At 41.6% G+C, this 25,597-nt stretch overlaps 2 protein-coding genes, 1 long non-coding RNA gene and 1 pseudogene across 3 annotated transcripts in view; 2 read left to right on the plus strand and 2 right to left on the minus strand.

Annotated features, from left to right (window-relative positions):
- The window catches only part of CMTR1 (cap methyltransferase 1), a 60,531-nt gene extending 54,454 nt beyond the window's left edge, over positions 1–6,077 (minus strand). Inside the window, exon 1 of the mRNA XM_055571529.1 lies at positions 5,932–6,077. The gene's annotated coding sequence lies outside the window, so the exon portion shown is untranslated. The remainder of the gene's footprint in view (positions 1–5,931) is intronic.
- On the plus strand, positions 3,535–22,596 carry LOC129645955 (uncharacterized). Its single transcript, XR_008711605.1, has 3 exons — positions 3,535–5,789; positions 17,815–17,903; positions 22,459–22,596. It is a non-coding gene; the product is annotated as an uncharacterized LOC129645955 (long non-coding RNA).
- Positions 11,213–12,728, minus strand: LOC129645953 (elongation factor 1-alpha 1-like; annotated as a pseudogene).
- A 986-nt stretch (positions 22,597–23,582) lies between the features above and the next one.
- LOC129647630 (40S ribosomal protein S4, X isoform-like) lies at positions 23,583–24,370 on the plus strand. The gene has a single exon (XM_055574689.1). It carries the CDS (start codon positions 23,600–23,602, stop codon positions 24,353–24,355), a length of 756 nt encoding a protein of 251 aa, XP_055430664.1. The 5' UTR covers positions 23,583–23,599; the 3' UTR covers positions 24,356–24,370.
- The last annotated feature ends 1,227 nt before the right edge of the window (positions 24,371–25,597 follow it).

Consider the following 25,597-nt stretch of genomic DNA (forward strand, 5'->3'; position numbering starts at 1 on the left):
CTTCGCATGAGGTGGCCTAAGTACTGGAGTTTCAGCTTCAGCATCATTCCTTCCAAAGAAATCCCAGGGCTGATCTCCTTCAGAATGGACTGGTTGGATCTCCTTGCAGTCCAAGGGACTCTCAAGAGTCTTCTCCAACACCACAGTTCAAAAGCATCAATTCTTCGGTGCTCAGCCGCCTTCACAGTCCAACTCTCACATCCATACATGACCACTGGAAAAACCATAGCCTTGACTAGCCGGACCTTTGTTGGCCAAAGCAATGTCTCTGCTTTTGAATATGCTATCTAGGTTGGTCATAACTTTCCTTCCAAAGAGTAAGCGTCTTTTAATTTCATGGCTGCAGTCACCATCTGCAGTGATTTTGGAGCCCAGAAAAATGAAGTCTGACACTGTTTCCACTGTTTCCCCATCCATTTCCCATGAAGTGATGGGATCAGATGCCATGACCTTCGTTTTCTGAATGTTGAGCTTTAAGCCAACTTTTTCACTTTCCACTTTCACTTTCATCAAGAGGCTTTTTAGTTCCTCTTCACTTTCTGCCATAAGGGTGGTGTCATCTGCATAGCTGAGGTTATTGATATTTCTCCCGGCAATCTTGATTCCAGCTTGTGTTTCTTCCAGCCCAGCGTTTCTCATGATGTACTCTGCATAGAAGTTAAATAAGCAGGGTGACAATATACAGCCTTGACGTACTCCTTTTCCTATTTGGAACCAGTCTGTTGTTCCATGTCCAGTTCTAACTGTTGCTTCCTGACCTGCATACAGATTTCTCAAGAGGCAGGTCAGGTGGTCTGGTATTCCCATCTCTTTCAGAATTTTCCACAGTTTATTGTGATCCACACAGTCAAAGGCTTTGGCATAGTCAATAAAGCAGAAATAGATGTTTTTCTGGAACTCTCTTGCTTTTTCCATGATCCAGCGGATGTTGGCAATTTGATCTCTGGTTCCTCTGCCTTTTCTAAAACCAGCTTAAACATCAGGAAGTTCACAGTTCACGTATTGCTGAAGCCTGGCTTGGAGAATTTTGAGCATTACTTTACTAGCATGCTTTCTCCCATAAGCCTGCTCTTTTTCCAATGAATGGCACTGAGGTAGGAGATGGATGGGCTCCTCGGCTGGACGCTGGTGTTTTTCAAGTGGAGTAAAATTGAAGTTTTGCTTTCCCCAGACACTCCAAGGACAGAGGCTGAGCTGTGCTGAAATAAGGAGATAAAATGACCTCTCCTGAGATCAAGGAAGACTTCCCTGTCTGCACATGTGCAGTAAGGCTCCTTAGGGGTCAAAAAGGGAGGGAGCGCCACCCCATAGTAAGTGTGGACAAACCCCCTACAGGTTTCTGTGGTGGAATCCATCTTAGCAAAAAGTTGTGCACGCATGTTGGGGAGGGTTCTAGAACAGGTCAAGTGTGGGAAAAGAAATGAGATAACTGACCAAAGATTTAAAAAAAAAAAATGGGAAAGGACTTCCCTGGTGGTCCAGTTGGCTAAGACTCCATGCTCCCAATGCAAGAGGCCTGAGTTGCATTTCTGGTCAGGGAACTAGGTCCCACAAGCCGCAACTAAGACTTCACAAACTGCAATGAAATCACCTCCGTGATGCAATGAAGACCAAAGATCTGCATGCCGCAACTAAGACCTGGTGCACCCAAATAAATAAAAATGAAATTAAATAGTTTTTAAAAGATTTATTTTTGCAAATGGAATGAAACCTTCAACAATTTTTTGAATCAAGGCAAGAATAATGCTTTTCAAGGAATACTAGAATTCTTCCAGTATGTTTGAGTTAAAACTTCAATTGTAGTTTTTGTTCTAAGATGAATGAATTCATCTTTGGTTAGATCAACATCTTAATCTCTTTGATTCAATTTATTTAAGAAAGAAATGGACTGCATATCTGTGGTTCGACTTAGAAGCCATAAGATAGAAATAACTTTTGAAAGACTTCTAAAGTGTTCTAGAAATTTGCAGATTTCTCTTTCCAAAGAAATTTGACAGAATTGTATATTACAACTCTGTCTTAGAAAAGCATATCTTCCAGTTTCTTCCTTATTAATCACTTAACTGAAAAATTTTTTTAATTTTTTAGGAAGCATTTATAACATTGACCTCATAACATTGAATTGAAAGGTTTAACTCATTCACATGATCAAAAGTATATGTCAGGTAAGCCATACATGAAAAGCAAAACTCTCATAATGTCCCAAGAGTGGATTTTCTTTTCCTTCTTTGTTTTTAAACTTTCTGTTCAAGTAAAACTTCTGCCCTTAGTTTGAAAATGTGCTTGAAGGCATATCTTTATGAAAACCAGCAAACTTCCATGTGGTACAGAAGGAATTTATATTTTGCTCTCATCTCTTTACAAAAAAAAAATTTAAATGCATTTGACTCAAAGATCTGCCTCTGATAAAGTTGATGGCATTTATGACTATTGACAAAATCTCTTTTTGAGGGCTGTTAGAAAAAATGTTTTGCCAGTGCTTGTCTAAGTAGAAAGATAATGAGTGATGTGAAGAGTTTCCTTTCTTATGAAAGTAGTAAAATGAGATGCTTTACCAAGCATCTCAGGGGCTCCATCTGTGCAGAATACAAAGTTTTCTTCCCAAAAGTTTTATTTGGTAAACAATATGTTTACTTTTTTCAAAATGTTCATAGCCTTTGTAGTTTCCAAAAGGACTCACAAGATAAGAATTCTTCCTTGATGGCATCAGTATGAGTACAGGATACAAAAAGAGGAAGCTGGTGACATTGAGAGCCGCATCTTGCTTAGATGCCCTTTTAGGCTGGGAAAACGTAAGATGCTCTTTCAATTTTGCTTACATTACACTTCAGTTCACTTTCATTTTTACACATACACACACACCATTTGTGTTCTAACACATTGGATAATTCAAGTAAAACAATATAATACAAGGCTGTCATCATCAATTACTTTTCCTTGACATTTCATTTTAAACTGGCTTTGTGAAAAATAGCTGGCTTGAAATTCAACAATAAAAAAACTAAGATCATGGTATCTGGTCCCATCACTTCATGGCAAATATAAGGGAAAAAAGTGGAAGCAGTGGCAGATTTTATTTTCTTGGGCTCCAAAATCACTGCTGATGGTGCCTGCAGCCATGAAATTAAAAGACACTTGTTCCTTGAAAGGAAAGGTATGCCAAACCTAGACAGTGTATTAAAAAGCAGAGACAGCACTTTGCCAAAAAAGTCCCTATAATCAAATCTATGGTTTTTCCAGTAGTCATGTACAGATGTAAGAGTCGGGCTGTAAGGAAGGTTGAGTGCAGAACTGATGCTTTCAAACTGTGGTGCTAGAGAAGATGTGATAGTCCCTTGGACTGCAAGGAAATCAAACCAGTCAATCCTAAAGGAAATCAACCCTGACTATTCATTGGAAGGACTGATTCTGAAACTAAAGTTCCAATATGTTGGCCACTGATGCAAAGAGCCAACTTACTGGAAAAGACCCTGACCCTTTCTATGAGAAAGACTGAAGGCAAAAGGAGAAGAGGGTTACAGAGGATGAGATGGCTGGATGGCATCACTGATTCAATGGACATGAACCTGGGCAAACTCCGGGAGATAGTGAGGGACAGGGAAGTCTGGCATGCAGCAGTCCATGGGGTGGGATAGTTGGACAGGACTTAGTGACTGAACAATTGAAAACAATATAAACACATTGTTTTTATGAATCATTTGAAGTAAATTATATAGGCATGATACCTCTTGATCCCTAAATACTTAAGTGTTTATGTCACAAGAATAAGGATAGTCTCTTCCTTAACCATAGTATAATTATCAAAGTCAGGAAGTTAACATTGATACGATATTTTAATCTCCAGATCTTATTTATATTTCACCAATTGTCCCATAATGTACTTTGTAGTAAATAATTTTTTTGGATAAATGAGTAAAGAAAATGTGGTATATTAGAGAACAAACTTATCATTGCTAGGGGAAAGGGGTAGTTAGGGGGTTCGGGATGGACATGTACACACTGTTATATTTAAAATGGATAATCAACAAACACCTACTGTATAGAACATGAAACTGTACAAAGTTATGTAGCAGCCTGGATGGGAGGGGAGTTTGGGGAAGAATGGATACATACATGTGTATGGCTGAGTCCCTTTGTTGTTCACCTGAAACTATCACAACATTGTTAATCGGCTATACTCCCAAATCAAAATAAAAAGTTTAAAAAAAAAGATAGAAAATGTGGTATTTACTTACATAATGGGATAAAGAAATCCTGTCATTTGCAGCAACATAGGTATAACTAGAAGGCGTCATGCTAAGTGAAATAAGCCAGATAGAGAAAGAGAAATACCATATGGTATTACTTACATCAGGAATCTGGGGGTTGGGGGGCGGTCAATCTCATGGAAACAGAGAGTAGAAAAGTGATTGCCAGCGGCTGGGAGGTGTGGGGTGGGGAATATAAGGAGAGGTTGGTAAAAGTGTACCCAAACTGCCATTTTTAATATGAATAAGGTCTGGGGATCTAATGTATAACATGGTGACTATAGTTAATAATATTATATTGTATAATTGAAATCTGCCAAAACAGTAAAACTAAAATTTTTTCACCAAAAATAAGAGGGTAAATATATGAGGGGATAGATGTATTAACTTCATGGGGAGGGCGACTCATTCACAATGTACACATAAATCATCACATTGCACACTTTAAATAGCTGAAATTTAATTTGTCAATGATATCTCAATAAGCTGGAAATTTTTTTCTGGTCCAGGGACCTACCCAGTATCATACATCAAATTATGTAATGTCTCTTTAGTTCTCTTTAATCTGGAACAGTTTCTAAAAGTTTCTAGTTTATAACCTCGACATTTTTTAAAAGCTGTTTCGTGAAATGCCCCCAAATTGGAATATAATGTTTCCTCATGATTAAACTGGAATCATGTACTCTAGGCAAGGATAGTATAGAAATGATATTGTGTTCCTCTTATGGCAGGGGAGGGGCATGATGTCTATCTGTACCATTACTACTGACAGTAATGTTGACCACCTGTTCAGCTGTTTAAGGGGGTGTCTAAGTTTCTGTACCATGACATTACTATTTCTTCATTTTCCATTAACAAGTATTTTGAAACTATCTGCATGTTCTGTTCCTCATCAAACCTTTACCAACAAGTTTTAGCTTTTGAGGACGACTCCTGCCCAAATCAATTTTCACTGTGTAATCTACTAAATAGTAGCCTTCTAACTCCATCATTCTTTCTGACTTTAATGGTCGGCATTCTATTGTAAGTTTTTCTTCTCCCTAATGTATGCATGTACATATGTATGTGGTTATAATAGCATTAGATCATTATACATTACTATTGTTATTTATTTTAATGCTCCAAGTGACATTTTTGAAAGAATTTTTGTATGATTTTTAAATAAATTGCTTTTATGAACCTATAGATAAACAACTAATTTGTGTGTTAAGTAAAATGATATTCAAGAAATATGTATAGTAAGTTGTAGAAGATGGCAAGTTTTACACTTTATCTGGTTTCATCACCGTTAATGACTTTTAATCTCAGACACAGATTATAGCAGTAGTAGCTCAAAAATTGAGAGATTGGTTCAAGACGGCAGAGTAGAAGGACACGTACCCACCTCTTCTCATGGGAGCAGTGAAATCACAACTGCTGAACAACCATCAGCAGGAAGACGCTGGAACCCACCAGAAGAGATACCGCACTTCCAAAAACAAAGGAGAAGCCACAGTGAGATGGCAGGAGGAGTAGGAATCCCCAGAGAATGTGACTTTGAAGGTCAGTGGGATTTGATTACAAGACTTCCACAGGACTGGGGGAAACAGAGACTCCACTCTTGGAGGGCACACACAAACTCCTGTGCACACCAGGACCCGGGGGAAAGGAGCAGTGACCCCACAGGAGACTGAGCCAGACCTACCTGCTAGTGTCAGAGGGTTTTGTTACCGAAAGCTTGGGCTCTCTATCACTGGTCCTGAATCAAATCCCGGAGACAGAGTTTTAGATGAAGTAGAAAAGGATAACTTCATTGCTTTGCCCGGCAAGGGAGGCTTCTGCTATGTCTCAACCCCAGAGGATATGATGAAGGGTTTTATAACAGTGGTTCAGAGGTGGGGTCTGTGACAAGATTAGGGTGTGAGCAGGGTTTACAGTCTCAATCTACAATCCCATGGATGGAGGAGCCTGGTAGCCTTATTAATCTCAGGTGGCCATTTCCTAATCTTGATAAGCTTCTCTGGTCCCTTTAAGAGAGTCCCTTGGACTGCAAGGAGATCAAACCAGTCCATCCTAAAGGAAATCAACCCTGAATATTCATTGGAAGGACTGATGCTGAAGCTGAAGCTCCAATACTTCGGCCACCTGATGTGAAGAACTGACTCATTGGAAAACACCCTGATGCTGGGAAAGATGGAAGGCATGAGGAGAAGGGGATGACAGAGGATGAGATGGTTGGATATGGTATGGTGAAGAACAGGGAAGCCTGGTGTGCTGCAGTCCATGGGGTCACAGAGTAGGACAAGACTGAGCAAGTGAACAGCAACAATCTCAGGTAGTCATTTCCTAATCTTGATACGCTTCTCTGGTCCTTTAATCTTGACTAGGGTGGTTTCTTGGCTGCCCCTATTTTTTTTTAATTAAATATTTATTTATTTTTGGCTGGGTCTTCATTGCTGTGTACAGGCTTTCTCTAGTTTCAGTGTGCTGGCTTCTCATTACGGTGGTTTCAACTCCAGAAGATGGTGAAGGACAGGGAAACCTGGCGTGCTGCAGTCCCTGGGGTAGCAAAAGTCGGACATGACTGAGTGAACAACAACAACAATTCTTGTTGAGGAGCACAGGCTCTAGGGCATGAGGGCTTTCAGTTCAGTTCAGTCGCTCAGTCGTGTCCGACTCTTTGCAACCCCATGAATCGCAGCACGCCAGGCCTCCCTGTCCATCACCAACTCCCGGAGTTCACTCAGACTCACGTCCATCGAGTCAGTGATGCCATCCAGCCATCTCATCCTCTGTCGTCCCCTTCTCCTCCTGCCCCCAATCCCTCCCAGCATCAGGGTCTTTTCCAATGAGTCAACTCTTCGCATGAGGTGGCCAAAGTACTGGAGTTTCAGCTTCAGCATCATTCCTTCCAAAGAAATCCCAGGGCTGATCTCCTTCAGAATGGACTGGTTGGATCTCCTTGCAGTCCAAGGGACTCTCAAGAGTCTTCTCCAACACCACAGTTCAAAAGCATCAATTCTTCGGCGCCCAGCTTTCTTCACAGTCCAACTCTCACATCCATACATGCCCACAGGAAAAACCATAGCCTTGACTAGCCGGACCTTTGTTGGCAAAGTAATGTCTCTGCTTTTCAATATGCTATCTAGGTTGGTCATAACTTTCCTTCCAAAGAGTAAGCGTCTTTTAATTTCATGGCTGCAGTCACCATCTGCAGTGATTTTGGAGCCCAAAAAAATAAAGTCTGACACTGTTTCCACTGTTTCCCCATCTATTTCCCATGAAGTGATGGGACTGGATGCCATGATCTTCATTTTCTGAATGTTGAGCTTTAAGCCAACCCTTTCACTCTCCACTTTCACTTTCATCAAGAGGCTGTTTAATTCCTCTTCACTTTCTGCCATAAGGGTGGTGTCATCTGCATAGCTGAGGTTATTGATATTTCTCCCAGCAATCTTGATTCCAGCTTGTGTTTCTTCCAGCCCAGCATTTCTCATGATGTACTCTGCATAGAAGTTAAATAAGCAGGGTGACAATATACAGCCTTGACGTACTCCTTTTCCTATTTGGAACCAGTCTGTTGTTCCATGTCCAGTTCTAACTGTTGCTTCCTGACCTGCATACAGATTTCTCAAGAGGCAGGTCAGGTGGTCTGGTATTCCCATCTCTTTCAGAATTTTCCACAGTTTGTTGTGATCCACACGGTCAAAGGCTTTGGCATAGTCAATAAAGCAGAAATAGATGTTTTTCTGGAACTCTCTTGCTTTTTCCATGATCCAGCAGATGTTGGCAATTTGATCTCTGGTTCCTCTGCCTTTTCTAAAACCAGCTTTAACATCAGGAAGTTCACGGTTCACATATTGCTGAAGCCTGGCTTGGAGAATTTTGAGCATTACTTTACTAGCATGTGAGATGAGTGCAATTGTGCGGTAGTTTGAGCATTTAGTAGTTGTGAAATTATAATTGTTGCACACTGTCTTGAACAGTTTTCTGTCCCTTCCTAGAAATATTGGTTCTTATTTTTTATATCATTCACAATTTTCTCACAAAGTTTTTATCATATATATCACATAGTAATACAGTGTTATAATCTTGTGGTTTTTAGGATAGTTAAGAAAAGAAGGAAAAATACAGTCTTTCATATTAACCCACGTGTACACAAATTCTGGTGCTCCTCATTTTTAGCTATGGATTTGGGTTATTTTCTGGTATCATTTCCTTTCAGCCTAAATTATTTCCTTTAGTCTATCTTATAATGGAGCATAGCAATGCTTCCTGTTTTTACCTAGTATTGTCTTTGTTTTGGTTTTGTTTTTGAAGGACAGTTTGGCTGGATAGAGAATGCTTCATTCAGCACGCTGCACATGTCAACCCACTGTCTTCTCCCTTGTTTTGGATGAGATTCAGCCAACAGTTGTATTAATTAATGCTCTCTATATGTGGGGTCATTTTTCTCTTGCTACTTTCAGATTTTCTCTTTGTCTTTGAACACTAGTCTAGGATGTGTCTAGGAGTGGATCTCTTTGTATTAATCTTACTTAAGGTTTGTTGCATTCTTGGATATATAGATTAATGTTTTCATCAGATTTGGGAAGTTTATGCCCATTATTTTTAAAAAGTTCTGCCCCTTATTCTCTCAACTCCCCTTTGGATACAACCATTAGACATATATTGTATGTCTCTTGTCTGTAGGATGTTGTCTCACAGGTCTTTGACCACCGATTATTGTTTTCAGTTAAAAAAAAAAACTTCAGATTGGGTAATTTCTATGAATTTATATTTGAGTTCAATGATTCTTTTTCCTACCATCTAGAATCTGCTGCTAAGCCCCTCTAATGAATTTTTCATTTAGTTATTATACTTTTTGTGGTAACTCATATCTGCTGCTGCTGCTAAGTCGCTTCAGTTGTGTCCGACCCTGTGCTACCCCATAGGCGGCAGCCCATCAGGCTCCACTGTCCCTGGGATTCTCCAGGCAAGAGCACTGGAGTGGGTTGCCATTTCCTTCTCCAATGCATGAAAGTGAAAAGTGAAAGTGAAGTCACTCAGTCGTGTCCGACTCTTAGCAACCCCATGGACTGCAGCCTACCAGGCTCCTCCGTCCATGGGATTTTCCAGGCAAGAGTACTGGAGTGGGGTGCCATTGCCTTCCCCAGGTAACTCATATATTACATATAATTTACCATTTCTAAAGGTATATAATTCAGTGGCATTAAGTACATTCATATTGTTGTGCAACCTTCACCACTATTCATCTCTATAACATTTTCATCTTCCCAAAATTGTTCCCATTAAACAATAACTCCTTATTCCTCCCGTCCCCTTAGTCCTTGGAAACCACCATACTTCTTTCTATCTGTATGAACTTGTATTCTAAGTATTGCATATAAGTGGAATCATACAATATTTGTCCTTTTGTGACTCTCTTTGCTTAGCATAATGTCTTCAAAGTTCATCCATGTTGTAGCATGTGTCAGAATTTCCTTCCTTTTTAAGGTTGAATAATATTCCATTATATATATATCACATTTCGATTATTCATTAATCCATCAATGGGTGCTTACATTGCTTCTACCTTTTGGTTATCATGAATAGACTTCTTGGAAAATGAGTATACAAGTATCTGCTTGTGTCCCTGCTTTCAATTCTCTTGGGTATATATCCAGAAATGGAATTACTGGATCATATGCTAATTCTATACTTGATATTTTTAGAAAATGCCATACTATTTTCCATAGCAGCTGCACCATTTTACATCCCCAGTATCAATGCACAAAGGTTCCAATTTCTCCACATCTCCACCAACACTTGTTATTTTCTGGGGATTTTTAGTGGGTGTTTTTTTTTCATAATATCTATCTTAATGGGGGTGATAATGAAGTGACACTGCAATCTCATTACAGTTTTTATTTGCATTTTCCTAATGACTGGGGGCTTCCCTGGTGGCTCAAACAGTAAAAGAATCTGCCTGCAATGCAAGAGATCCAGGTTTGATCCCTTGGTCGGGAAGATCCCTTGGAGAAGGGAATGGCTCCCCACTCCAGTGTTCTTGCCTGGAGAATTCCATGGACAAAGGGTCGGCCATGACTGAGGGACTGAGTGACTCACAATGATTAGTGATGTTGAGCATCTTTTCATGTGCTTATGAGTCATTTATATATCTTCTTTGGAGAAATGCCTATTGAAGTCCTTTGCCCATTTTTCAGTGGGTCTTTGGGGGTTTTACTGAATTATGGGAGCTCTTTATATATTCCAGATACTAATTCTTCATTAGATATATGATTTGCAAATATTTTCTCTCATTCCACAGGCCACCTTTTCATCCTTTGATGAATTACATTTTTTAATTTTTTTTTTAGCTTCTGGCGTCTTTTAATTTCCTAGAATCTGTATACAATTAACTCCAGCAGGGCGGTACTCAATACTGTTTAAGCCTCACATTTTAGATTAACTGCTTAATATTATAAATGTGAATGCACATCCTCATAGCTGGGAAACTAAATGACATAGATTTGTTCATTATTTATGTAACCATACAAAATTTTATATGCAATGGGAGCTCTTATACCATAGAATCTGACCTTACAAACTAGCTTACATATAAAACACAGTTACTCTTTGCTCATCTGTCCTAACCTAGAAAGTGTTGCACCAATGCTTAAGATGTGATTAAAACAGATGCGTTCTCAACACAAGGTTAACAAACCTTAAGCTCCACCCTAGAAATACAAACCTATAAATCAAAAATTGTTTCACCAGAAATAGGTTATGAGCAACTCTTACCAAAGTAGTACTATAGGGAGTTACAATGTTGACCAAAAGAAGACACAGGTTTCTCACTGAACATTTTTTAATGGGTCTCAAATTTTGTAACAGATTTTTGGTCAAGTTGTTTTCATTAAAAAGTAGTGATTTTAAAAACTAATAACTTAAACTGCCACACACAAAACATAGGGTCCACAAAAACATTCTCCTTTCTTTCTGAAGGTTTTACAGTGTATTGTTGTCATTAACCGGTCTTTTACTATTAAACTTAAATGGCCAATTGAGACAAACAGTCTGAGATGGTTCTTCCACTGCTGATTAAGACTGAGGTGGCAGGTATTGGGGATAGTATTCATTTAGCCTTCGGAGCTTTCTGGGCAGACTTGGTGACCTTGCCAGCTCCAGCTGCCTTCTTGTCCACTGCTTTGACACCCACAGTGACTGTGTGTCTCATATCATGCACAGCAAAATGGCCCAAGGGAGGATAGTCAGAGAAGCTCTTGACACACACGGGCTTGCCAGGAACCATATCAACGATGGCAGCGTCACCAGATTTCAAGAATTTAGGGCCATCTTCCAGCTTTCTCCCAGAATGATAATCAGTCTTCTCGTTCAACTCAGCAAACTTGCAAGCAATGTGAGCTGTGTGACAATCCAGCACAGGTGCATATCCAGCACTGATTTGGCCTGGATGGTTCGAAATAATCACCCGAGCTGTGAAGCCAGTGCTTCCATGGGTGGGTCATTTTCGCTGTCACCAGCCACATTGCCACGACGAACATCTTTGACAGACACGTTCTTGACATTGAAGCCCACATTGTCCCCAGGAAGGGCTTCCCTCAGTGCTTCATGGTGCATTTCTACAGACTTCACTTCAGTTGCCACATTGACTGGAGCAAAGGTGACCACCGTGCCAGGTTTGAGAACACCAGTCTCCACACGACCCACAGGGACAGTACCAATACCACTGATTTTATAGACATCCTGGAGGGGGAAATGCAAGGGTTTGTCAGCTGGGCGAGTTGGTGGCAGGATGCAATCCAGAGCTTCAAGCAGGGTGGTTCCACTGGCACTGCCGTCCTTTTGGGTGGCATTCCATCCCTTGAACCATGGCATGTTAGCACTTGGCTCCAGCACGTTGTCACCACTCCATCCAGAAACTGGCACAAATGCTACTGTGTTGGGGTTGTAGCCAATTTTCTTAATGTAGGTGCTGACTTTCTTAACAATTTCCTCATATCTCTTCTGGCTGTAGGGTGGCTCAGTGGAATCCATTTTGTTAACTCCAACAATTAGTTGTTTCACACCCAGAGTGTGAGCCAGAAGGGCATGCTCACGGGTCTGTGCGTTCTTGCAGATACTGGCTTCAAATTCACCAACACCAGCAGCAACAATCAGGACAGCACAGTCAGCCTGGGATGTGCCTGTAATCATGTTTTTGATGAAATCTCTGTGTCCTGGGGCATCAATGATGCTAACATACTACTTGCTGGTCTCAAATTTCCACAGGGAGATATCAGTGGTGATACCACGCTCACGTTCAGCTTTCAGTTTGTCCAAGACCCAGGCATATTTCAAGGAGCGCTTTCCCATCTCGGCAGCCTCCTTCTTGAACTTTTCAACTGTTCTCTTGTCGATCCCACCACATTTGTAGATCAGATGGCCAGTCGTGGTGGACTTTCCTGAATCTACATGCCCAATGACAACGATGTTGATATGGGTCTTTTCCTTTCCCATTTTTGCCTAGGTTTAATGGTGGTTTTCACGACACATGTGTCCTGGCAGCAAACCCGTTGTAAAAAAGCTAAAGTTTTTAATTGTGATGAAGTCCAATTTATCTATTTTCTCTTTTGTTGCCTGTATTTCTGACATCATATCCAAATAATTATTGCCAGGTATAATGGCATGAAGATTCTCTCCTATATTGTAGTATTTTAAGAGTTGTATAGTTTCACTCTTCCACTTAGGTCTTGAATCCATTTTGAGTCCATTGTTGTAGGTGATGTAAAGGTCCAACCTCCTTTTCTTGCATATGGATATTCAGTTTTGCCAACACCACTTGTTTTTTTTTTTAAGATTTATTTTATTTTTTTAATTTTTTTGGCTGTGGTGAGTCTTATTGCTGCACATGGGCTTTCTCTAGTTGTGGGACGTGGGGGCTACTCTCTGGGTACGTGTGTGGGCTTCTCATTGCAGTGGCTTCTCTCGGTGGAGCACGGACTCTAGCTTCATGGGCTTCAGCAGTTGCAGCGCGTAGGATATTTGTGGCTCCTGGGCTCGAGAGCCCAGGCTCAGTAGTTGTGGCACACAGGCTTAGTTGCCCCATGGCATGTGGGATCTTCCCAGACCAGGGATCAAATTGGTGTCCCTTGCATTACAAGGTAGATTCTTAATCACTGGACCACCAGGGAAGCCTTCCAACACCACTTGTTGAGAAGACTGTCCTTTTCCCATTGAGGTCCTTGCATCTTTGTCAAAAATCATTTACAATCATTTGACCATGGAGACTTCCCTGGTGATCCAATGGTTAAGACTCCATGCTTCCACTTTGGGGGACAGGGGTTCAATCCCTGGTCAGGAAACTAAGATCCCACATGCTGTGCAATGCAGCCAACAATTAAAAAAAAAAATTTTTTTTTTTTAAGTCACTTGACCATATGGGTTTATTTCTGGGTTCTCTATTGCAGGGGTCCCCAATCCCTAGGCCACAGACCAGTACCGTTTTGAAGTCTGTTAGGAACAGGACCACACAGCAGGAGGTGAGTGGCAGGCAAGTGAATAAAGCTTCATCTGCCACTCCCCATAGTTCACATTACCACCTGAACCATATCCCCCCTCATTCCATGGAAAAAATGTTTTTCATGAAATTCATCCCTTGAGTCAAAAATGTTAGACACCACTGCTCTATTCTATTCCATTGGTTGATATGTCTGTCTTTATGCCAGCACGGTGGTTTTGATTGCTAGAGATTCCATATGAATTTTAGGATGGATTTTTCTGTTTCTGCAAAAAAAAATTAATGTTGTTGGCATTTGGATAGGGATCGCATTGGTTTTATAGATTATTTTGGGCTGTTACTGTATCCTTCAACTCCAGAATATCCTTAGGTTCTTATTATTTCTATCTCCTTATAGAAAATCTCTATTATTGATTCATTGTGATCATAATTTCTTTGAATTCTTTAAATATAATTTCCTTTAGTTCTTTGAACATCCTTATAACAGCCTCTTTGAAGTCCTTGTCTGCTAAATTCAGTATCAGTAGTCACTCAGAGTCAATTTATATTCACTGTTTTTTTCCAAGTATGGGTCATACATTTCCATTTCTTTGTGTGTCTTATAATTTGTTGTTGCTGTTCTTGTTGTAAATTGGACATTTTAGATATCTTGTAGTGAGTCTGAATTCTAATTCCCCCCTGCAGGTTACTGTTATTTCTATTTGTTTATCTGTTTATTGTTTCTCTGATTAGTAACTTGTCTGGGCTAAATCCATGAAATCTGTCTCTCCAGCAGAATACAGCTACAACTTCTGTCATTTTTTAGTTATTTTTATTTCTGTCTTCCTGAAGTACTCACCTCATGTACTTCACAACTGAGTGACTAGCCACTGATCAAACAGAGCTTTTGTCCAACCACCTCAAGCCACTAAACAATCTTCTGTCCTCTACTGACAGATCTGTGTATGGGGGGGAGTGTATTCATAGTTTAGGCCACCATTTTCACTCTTAAAGTTATGACCAACTTAGCATATTCAAAAGCAGAGACATTACTTTGCCAACAAAGGTCCATCTAGTCAAGGCTATGGTTTTTCCAGTGGTCACATATGGATGTGAGAGTTGGACTGTGAAGAAAGCTGAGCATCGAAGAATTGATACTTTTGAACTGTGGTGTTGGAGAAGACTCTTGAGAGTCCCTTGGACTGCAAGGAGATCCAACCAGTCCATTCTGAAGGAGATCAGTCCTGGGTGTTCTTTGGAAGGACTGATGCTAAAGCTGAAACTCCAATACTTCAGCCACCTAATGCAAAGACTTGACTCATTGGAAAAGACTCTGATGCTGGGAGGGATTGGGGGCAGGAGGAGAAGGGGATGACAGAGGATGAGATGGCTGGATGGCATCACTGACTTGATGGACAAGAGTTTGGGTGAACTCCAGGAGTTGGTGATGGACAGGGAGGCCTGGCGTGCTGCGATTCATGGGGTCACAAAGAGTTGGACACAACTGAGTGACTGAACTGAACTGAACTGAACTGAACTTTCACTCTTATCCAGCTTTTACTTATTGTTATGCCCTTCTGTATTTCCTCTGCACATACACAAAACCTCAGGGTTGGCCAGGAGCATGTAGCTGATCGGGCCTTCTCTTATCTCTGTGCACGCAGGCAGCTTCATCCTGGAAGCTTGCCCCAACCAAGGCTACAACCTTAAGATGGAAGAGCCACTGGCCCTCCTTACTGCTACCTCTGAGATTGTCCCTTCATCAACAACACTGTTGGGTGTTTTTGATCACTATTCTCTGTCCCCACTGACCAGAGCAGAGAAGGTGCTGGTCCTGACTGTCTTAAAATTCAGAACCTCTGTATCAAATAACTGAGGGAGACAGTGATGGAGCAGCCTCAGGCCAGAAAATCACAGATTCCCACTATTCTTACCTGAAGTTCAGCAGTTTTTTAAGCATAAATGCTTCTCAGATTGTTGTATGATTTTGTTTGGTTTCTGGGGAAATGAAATGGGTGTTTTGTCATTTTTTTCTTTATGTCAACTATTGCTTTTGTCCCAGTTTCTTTTGGGGTAAATGAGATGCCGATCTCTTCACTTGACCATACCTGAACATCTTGCCTCCAGTTTCCTTAAATGCTCAGGGAAATTCCTTGGTTGTCCAGTGGTTAGGACTCTGAGCTTCCACTACAGGGGGCACTGGTTTGACCCACAGTCAGAGAACTAAGTTCCCACAAGCCACACAGCTAGGCCAAACAAATAAACAAAAGACCTCTCAGTATTTTCTAAGGAAAATTAATATGCAAATACAGCCTGTACAAATACTGTGTGTTCATTTATACCTTTACTTCAAAACACAGACAATGTACAAAGAGAGTTTAAAACAAAAGCACCTGTGCTACTTGCAGAATGTGTAACTCTATACATGGCCTATATTGTGTTAACACTACTAAATTATCTTAAATAATATCCAGTAACAGTTACTTCAACCATTAGACAGGTTTGAAAACAACACACTTCTTGACTGCACACTTGCTCACGTTACCAAAGGCCAAGCTGCCTTATAGAGTGTTGCTGCTGCTACGTCACTTCAGTTGTGTCCGCCTCTGTAAGACCCCATAGACGGCAGCCCACCAGGCTCCTCTATCCATGGGATTCTCCAGGCAAGAACACTGGAGTGGGTTGCCATTTCCTTTTCCAATGCATGAAGGTGAAAAGTGAAAGTGAAGTCGCTCAGTTGTGTCTGACTCTTAGTGACCCCATGGACTGCAGCCCACCAGGCTCCTCCATCCATGGGATATTCCAGGCAAGAGTACTAGAGTGGGGTGAAGGATTCTCATTTGGACTATCTGGTTTGCAAAACCTGAACCAACAATGGAAACAACTTACCCCCTCTGTTTGATCTTGTTTGATCAACAAATAATTTTTGATAGAAATTCCTCAAAAGCAACAAAGATATCAGAGTTATCAGTGTGAGAAACACATTGATCCCTAGGTCCAGAGTCGCCCAGGAGCTGGCCAACTACATAACACAAAAATGCAAGACTGTAATCATGTATTGTTGTCGGTGTTCAGTCGCTAAGTTGTGTCCAGCTCTTTCTGATCCCATAAACTACAACATGCCAGACTTCCATGTCCTTCACTATCTCCTGGAGCTTGCTCAAACTCATGTCCATTGAGTAGATGATGCCATCCAACCATCTCATCCTCTGTTGCCTGCTTTTCCTCCTGCCCTCAGTCTTTCCCAGCATTAGGGTATTTGTCCAGTGAGTCAGCTGTTTGCATCAGGTGGCCAAAGTATTAGAGCTAAAGCTTCAGCATCAGTCCTTCCGTAAATATTCAAGGTTGATTTCCTTTAGGATTGAATGACTCTAAAGGAAATTGTGTATTATCTAATAGTATATCTAATAATACTGTAATTCTGAAGGAAGGATGAGTAGAAATAATATTTTAAAATATCTACAGCAACTTAAATTTATTTAAACAGCTATGGTTTCTATTGGTGACAAAGATAATCTAATATTCTGTGGCTTGTTGTCTCCTATATTAGTTATTGATTGCTACATAACAAATTGCCCCAATGTTTAGTAGCTTAAAACAACACAATCTCACACCATTTCTGAGAGTGAGGCGTTTAGGAGCAACTTAGCTCAGTAATACTGGTTTCTCATGAGGTTGAAGTCAAGCCATTGGCCATCTGAAGGCTTGACTGGGCTGGAAGATCTACCTCCAAGCTCATTCGTATAGTTGTTGGCAGAATGACTTGAGGAACCCAATTTCATTCTGAGTGGCAATTTGTCCAGCTGAAAAACTTCAATGCTTGTTTCCCTTGCAGCTAGATGTGACTTTATACTACATGCTGGCCAATAATGTGTAATTAGAAGTTGTTGGGTGGAAATTCCAGGAAGTCTTAAAACTTTTGCTGTCATGGGCTCCTAGGCAACCCTCAAGGATGGTGAAGGATAGAGATAGGAAGGACTTAAGTCCTTAGTAACAACTGAGCCTCCCTTCAGCTTTTATGGGGGTAGGGGTAATGGCTTGTTTAGGGCCCTCTATTAGCCTAACCTAATTTTGAAATGCATATACTATCTCATTTCACCCTCACAGAAACCCTGAGTGGAAGAATTTTTATTATCCTCGTTTCATGGAAAGGAAATAAGGAGAGGTAACCTGACTTGCCCAAGCTCATATGAATGGTAAGCCAGCTTTGTCTGACTCCCTGGCAAGCGCTCACGACCACTGGACCAGACAGCTGTATACCCCGGACAATAACGGTAGTAATAGCAATAGCTAACGCAGGAACTCTTGCTGTGTTCCAGGCACTACACTCCAGGCTACATACTTACCATTTCATTTAGTCTTCACAACAACCCCCATGACATAGGTATTACCATCCTTATTTTATAGATGAGAAAACTGAGGCTTGGAGAATGTAATTCATTTGCCCATGACTCAAGGAGACACACAGGGCCAAGACATGACCTCATGTATACTTTAGAAAGCCACCTTGGGATAAGGTATGGGGCATGGATTAGAACAGAAAAGAGCAAAGACTAGGCACTTATGTAGAAAGCTCATCGAAGGATTTTGAGAAGAGAAGAGGAAGGGCTGAGCATGGTGCACTCTCTCCCAGGACCTGGCATTTAAGATGCCAAGTATGTTGGCTGAGGAAGTTGCTTGTAAGAAGCCATATGCAAGAGGATAACGTTAAGGACACATCTGTCTCTCGTCCTGAGATTTTAGGAAGTTCCTTCCATTCCCCTTAGTTTCTCATCTCCTTTAACTTCCAGAATGTCCACTGTCCCAGTCTCACCCAGTGTTTTTGAAGGGAAGATGACAAATGGAAGAGAAGAGGTGATAAATCTATTTGCTTTAGAATGTTCAGTTCAGTTCAGTTCAGTCGCTCAGTCGTGTCCGACTCTTTGTGACCCCATGAATTGCAGCACACCAGGCCTCCCTGTCCATCACCAACTCCCGGAGTTCACTCACACTCACGTCCATCAAGTCGGTGATGCCATCCAGCCATCTCATCCTCTGTCGTCCCCTTCTCCTCCTGCCCCCAATCCCTCCCAGCATCAGAGTCTTTTCCAATGAGTCAACTCTTCACATGAGGTGGCCAAAGTACTGGAGTTTCAGCTTTAGCATCATTCCTTCCAAAGAAATCCCAGGGCTGATTTCCTTCAGAATGGACTGGTTGGATCTCCTTGCAGTCCAAGGGACTCTCAAGAGTCTTCTCCAACACCACAGTTCAAAAGCATCAATTCTTTGGCACTCAGGTTTCTTCACAGTCCAACTCTGACATCCATATGTGACCACTGGAAAAAACATAGCCTTGACTAGATGGACCTTTGTTGGCAAAGGAATGTCTCTGCCTTTCAATATGCTATCTAGGTTGGTCATAACTTTTCTTCCAAGGAGTAAGCGTCTTTTAATTTCATGGCTGCAGTCACCATCTGCAGTGATTTTGGAGCCCCCCAAAATAAAGTCTGACACTGTTTCCACTGTTTCCCCATCTATTTCCCATGAAGTGATGGGACCTGCCGGAGCCCAGCTCCAGCATCCAGGGATTCAACCTGAAGGGGTGAGCGGTGTCGGCGAGAAACTGAGGCAGCCTCTCAGTTTTCTTGGACTGCCTCTTTATTTCAAGCTTATGATCCTCTTTTATACTTTTACAAAAGCATTAGGTCAGAGGTTTGATATTTTCAGTTCCCACTGACCCAGATTTGTTGTCTCCATAAATCATTGTTGCCCCTCAAAAGGAGTTTCTGCCTCAGCAATTCTCTTATCTACTTTTTCTCATGTGTCCTTGTGAATACACTGTAACTCATGCTAATGTCTGGGCTGCATACCACATTCCTCAGTTTATTTCTTATCTTTCTAAGTCCTATTTGCCCCTAGTATCCTAAGCTCACTATTTCTTAGAAAGGGCTTCTAGCTAATATCTCTAAAGTCCCTAATTTCTATAAGCTATAATGCAGAGTTCCAAAGAATAGCAAGAAGAGATAAGAAAGCCTTCTTCAGCGATCAATGCAAAGAGATAGAGGAAAACAACAGAATGGGAAAGACTAGGGATCGCTTCAAGAAAATCAGAGATACCAAAGGAACATTTCATGCAAAGATGAGCTCGATAAAGGACAGAAATGGTATGGACCTAACAGAAGCAGAAGATATTAAGAAGAGATGGCATGAATACACGGAAGAACTGTACAAAAAAGATCTTCACGATCCAGATAATCACGATGGTGTGATCACTCACCTAGAGCCAGACATCCTGGAATGTGAAGTCAAGTGGGCCTTAGAAAGCATCACTACGAACAAAGCTAGTGGAGGTGATGGAATTCCAGTTGAGCTATTCCAAATCCTGAAAGATGATGCTGTGAAAGTGTTGCACTCAATATGCCAGCACATTTGGAAAACTCAGCAGTGGCCACAGGACTGGAAAAGGTCAGTTTTCATTCCAATCCCAAAGAAAGGCAATGCCAAAGAATGCTCAAACTACCGCACAATTGTACTCATCTCACACGCTAGTAAAGTAATGCTCAAAATTCTCCAAGCCAGGCTTCAGCAATATGTGAACCATGAACTTCCTGATGTTCAAGCTGGTTTTAGAAAAGGCAGAGGAACCAGAGATCAAATTGCCAACATCCGCTGGATCATGGAAAAAGCAAGAGAGTTCCAGAAAAACATCTATTTCTGCTTTATTGACTATGCCAAAGCCTTTGACTGTGTGGATCACAATAAACTGTGGAAAATTCTGAAAGAGATGGGAATACCAGACCACCTGACCTGCCTCTTGACAAATCTGTATGCAGGTCAGGAAGCAACAGTTAGAACTGGACATGGAACAACAGACTGGTTCCAAATAGGAAAAGGAGTTCATCAAGGCTGTATATTGTCACCCTGTTTATTTAACTTCTATGCAGAGTACATCATGAGAAACGCTGGGCTGGAAGAAGCACAAGCTGGAATCAAGATTGCCGGGAGAAATATCAATCACCTCAGATATGCAGATGACACCACCCTTATGGCAGAAAGTGAAGAGGAACTCAAAAGCTTCTTGATGAAAGTGAAAGTGGAGAGTGAAAGGGTTGGCTTAAAGCTCAACATTCAGAAAATGAAGATCACGGCATCCGGTGCCACCACTTCATGGGAAATAGATGGGGAAACAGTGGAAACAGTGTCAGACTTTATTTTTCTGGGCTCCGAAATCACTGCAGATAGTGACTGCAGCCATGAAATTAAAAGACGCTTACTCCTTGGAAGGAAAGTTATGACCAACCTAGACAGCATATTCAAAAGCAGAGACATTACTTTGCCAACAAAGGTCCATCTAGTCAAGGCTATGGTTTTTCCTGTGGTCATGTATGGATGTGAGAGTTGGACTGTGAAGAAGGCTGAGCACCGAAGAATTGATGCTTTTGAACTGTGGTGTTGGAGAAGACTCTTGAGAGTCCCTTGGACTGCAAGGAGATCCAACCAGTCCGTTCTAAAGGAGATCAGCCCTGGGATTTCTTTGGAAGGAATGATGCTAAAGCTGAAACTCCAGTACTTTGGCCACCTCATGCGAAGAGTTGACTCATTGGAAAAGACTCTGATGCTGGGAGGGATTGGGGGCAGGAGGAGAAGGGGACGACAGAGGATGAGATGGCTGGATGGCATCACTGACTCGATGGACGTGAGTTTGAGTGAACTCCGGGAGTTGGTGATGGACAGGGAGGCCTGGCGCACTGCAATTCATGGGGTCGCAAAGAATTGGACACGAATGAGCGACTGCTCTGATCTGATCTGATAGTAGAATATGCTAACGTTACAGCAATCCTTAAATCTTTAGCTTCTAACTATTTTAATTATTCCTAAGCCCTAAATTCAGCAAACTCCTTTGCCATAAATGCTTTTCTCACAAATGAGCTTCAGATAGCAATCCCTCCCATGGCCTCAAGCTGCGGCCTGCATGCTTACCCTGGAACAGTCTTTTGCAACAGTCCTTGAACAAATGTCAGTGATTAACTTTATGAATTATTCTCTGAGCACAGCTGCAGAAGGCTTTGTGCCTTCTCAGGCTCCTCTCAAAAACAATAAGCACCTTAATGTTCTTTTCAGTCAACTCGGCCGAGGAAAGGACAAAACAAGTCAAAATCACAAGGCCTAACTCCTTCATCCCGGGACCGTGCCTGTGGAATGAGGAGAGGGGGCTGGGGCAGTGCCTCCATTTTGTCAGTAATGCCTAACGCAGCTCCCGACATCTCCCCCTTTTTTATTTTTTAGAGCATAGGTATGAAACTCAGTAGATAGAGCAGAAACACTTCGGTTGAGTATTCTGAAAAGGCACGGGGCTATTACACAAATCAGAACTAACAGGCATAAGCACATGGCTGCATTAATCATTATTGTAGAAAAGGATCCATGAGAAAGATACCCCTCTAGATTTTCAAAGAGGGAATTAGAAAGCCACTGAGAGGAAAAGTCAGACTCTGCCTGCTTCATATTCTGAATATCCTGATGTAACTTAGAAATATCAATACTAAAATCTGAATGATTCCAGATGCCTAAAATATGATTCCTAATGCGTTCCCAAGAGTGCATGGACTCGTTCACTTGTAGAGGGGTAACGCACATCCATTTTAAATTCAGTGTGGCATCTTAAGGATAATTTAATTTTTAAGTTTGTAATTTCTTGCCCCATAAGTAGAACTGCTTCTTCTAAAGCATTGACCTTATTTTCTATTTTCTTATCTATAATTTCCTGTGTAGTAAGAGTTACGGAGACATTTTTGGACAGCTGATCGACAAACGAGGCCTTATGCACTTCTTTTGACAGGGCAACAGCAGAAACCATGACTGATGCAATTATGGCAATCAAGGCACTTATTCCCACAACCAGAGCTGCAATGAATCTCTTAGGTTGAGAAATTAAGCCATTAAATTCATATAAAACTTTCTTTTTTTTTTTCATATAAAACTTTCAATGCATAATCATCAAACCACTGTCCCTCTCATTTTACAGGAATCATCAAATATGGTGGTTGTTTTACAATCATCACAGCCTTATAATTATTATAATCATTCCCATCAACATAATTTGATATAAAACAATTCACACATATAACATTGTAAACAGTTCTCCTTCAGAAACTTCCAAATCACTCTGATTTTTGGCCAATAAAAAGGCATAGGGAGAATGTACACAGGCCCGTAAAACGTATCGTTGTTCTTTTAAAGGTCTATGTAAAATCACAGGGGCCATAGCAGCCAGTGCTTTCCATAACTCAGGCTGCATGGGACCCGTTCCATCAAAGCTCACTAACGGAGGAACCCATCCATTAGCATGCCACCTAGTAATTACTAAAGGCATAGGGAGAAATGAATTATTCCATGTGGACCTATAAAGTTCTACATAAATCAAGCCCCATCGTTGATTCGAAAGATAGGGGCACCCCCATTCGATCAGAAAATGTCTGGTGGCAACAATGGGAATAGGTGACCTTAGGGCATACAAGCATTTTTTCCAACGAGGAAAGCAGAAGTTCTGCTTATGCTTTCCCAGACCTGCAGTCCTTGTTCATCAGACTCCAGAGTGGGGACTGCACAGCTCAGATAGTCCTTTAAATGAGGGGCTGCATTTTTTAAGGCATCAAATAGTCTTTCTTGCGCTCCCGGCATCAGCAGCTGTAAAGACCAAAAGTGTCTCTTGCCATCCCTCTCTCGGAGAATCAGTAACCATGACTTTTAAAGAAGTGCTAACGCGTCCTGAGCAACTGATCTGATCTGATCTGAATGCGTCCATTCAAAACCGGAGATGATCCTTGTAAGGAGGAAGGTATGGCAAAGCAAATAGGTGGATAAATGAACATGCCTTAAAAATTGAAGGGAGCTTTTCGTGCCTAGCGCAGCCATGGCTCGGGGTCCCAAGAAGCACCTGAAACGCGTAGCAGCTCCAAAACATTGGATGCTGGATAAACTGACTGGTGTGTTTGCCCCTCGTCCATCTACCGGCCCCCACAAGCTAAGGGAGTGTCTCCCCCTAATCATTTTCCTAAGGAATAGACTTAAGTATGCCCTAACAGGAGATGAAGTAAAGATTTGCATGCAGCGTTTCATTAAGATCGATGGCAAAGTCCACGCAGATATAACCTACCCTGCTGGTTTTATGGATGTCATCAGCATTGATAAGACTGGAGAGAATTTTTGTTTGATCTATGACACCAAGGGTCGATTTGCTGTTCATCGTATTACACCTGAGGAGGCCAAGTATAAATTGTGCAAAGTAAGAAAGATATTTGTGGGGACAAAAGGAATCCCTCATCTGGTAACCCATGATGCTCGTACCATCCGTTACCCTGATCCCCTCATCAAGGTGAATGATACCATTCAGATTGACTTGGAGACTGGCAAGATTACTGATTTCATCAAATTTGACACTGGCAACCTGTGCATGGTGACTGGAGGTGCTAACCTGGGAAGAATTGGTGTGATTACAAACCAGGAGAGGCATCCAGGTTTTTTTGATGTAGTTCATGTGAAAGATGCGAACGGCAACAGCTTTGCCACACGGCTCTCAAACATTTTCGTTATTGGCAAAGGCAACAAACCGTGGATCTCTCTTCCCTGTGGAAAGGGTATTCGCCTTACCATTGCTGAGGAGAGATAAGAGATTGGCAGCCAAACAGAGCAGTGGATAAAATGATCTCTATGTGATGTGCTTGGAAAAGTCTTTGTAATTAAAGATAATACCAAGTGAAAAAAAAAAATTGAAGGGAGTGCTGACCGCTGTTTTAACATTATCAGGATAGATAGAAGCCCCGCCCAAAAGAAGAGCATCATTAACAAAAATATGAATGGGCTCATTCATCCAATCAACAGGCTGGAAAGAAGGTGGATTAGGCAAATAGGCCCAATGAACCTTTTCTGCACTGGAAGGCCTTGGCTGACAAGCCAACACAGCAAGCACAGCCACAGACATTACCATAGGAGTGGATGCCATGATCTTAGTTTTCTGAATGTTGAGCTTTAAGCCAACTTTTTCACTCTCCTCTTTCACTTTCATCAAGAGGCTTTTTAGTTCCTCTTCACTTTCTGCCATAAGGGTGGTGTCATCTGCATAGCTGAGGTGATTGATATTTCTCTCGGCAATCTTGATTCCAGCTTGTGCTTCCTCCAGCCCAGCATTTCTCATGATGTACTGTGCATAGAAGTTAAATAAGCAGGGTGACAATATACAGCCTTGATGTACTCCTTTTCCTATTTGGAACCAGTCTGTTGTTCCATGTCCAGTTCTAACTGTTGCTTCCTGACCTGATTATAGGTTTCTCAAGAGGCAGATCAAGTGGTCTGGTATTCCCATCTCTTTCAGAATTTTCCACAGTTTATTGTGATCCACATAGTCAAAGGCTTTGTCATGGTCAGTAAAGCAGAAATAGATGTTTTTCTGGAACTCTTTTGCTTTTTCCATGATCCAGCAGATGCTGGCAATTTGATCTCTGGTTCCTCTGCCTTTTCTAAAACCAGCTTGAACATCTGGAAGTTAGAGTGGTTATGAACTCAAAATAGAAGCTTCCAGGGACCTCCCTGGTGGTCCGGTGGTTAAGAATCCACCTTTCAATGTCGGGGACATGGGGGTCCATCCCTGGTCAGGGAATTAAGATCCCACATGCCAGGGGGCAACAAGGCCCATGACCCACAGCTCCTGAGCCTGATCATGCCAGAGAAAGCCTGTGTTCCACAACAGAGACCCAGCACAGCCAAGATAAAATTTAAAAGAAAAGACAGAGAGAGAGAACCTTCCACGGGCAGGGGGGAGGGGTGGCATCAACAATGAGCAGTTCAAGCTGTCGCTCATACTCAGCACAGACCTTTGAGGGAGAGGTCACCCAAATCCTATAATCAGAGCAGG

This window comes from Bubalus kerabau, chromosome 3, assembly GCF_029407905.1.
Source record: "Bubalus kerabau isolate K-KA32 ecotype Philippines breed swamp buffalo chromosome 3, PCC_UOA_SB_1v2, whole genome shotgun sequence".
In the NCBI taxonomy this organism is placed as follows: domain Eukaryota; kingdom Metazoa; phylum Chordata; class Mammalia; order Artiodactyla; family Bovidae; genus Bubalus; species Bubalus kerabau.

Coding starts and splice junctions, on each gene's coding strand:
- LOC129647630 (XM_055574689.1), top strand. CDS start 23,600: ATGGCTCGGGGTCCCAAGAAGCACCTGAAACGCGTAGCAGCTCCAAAA.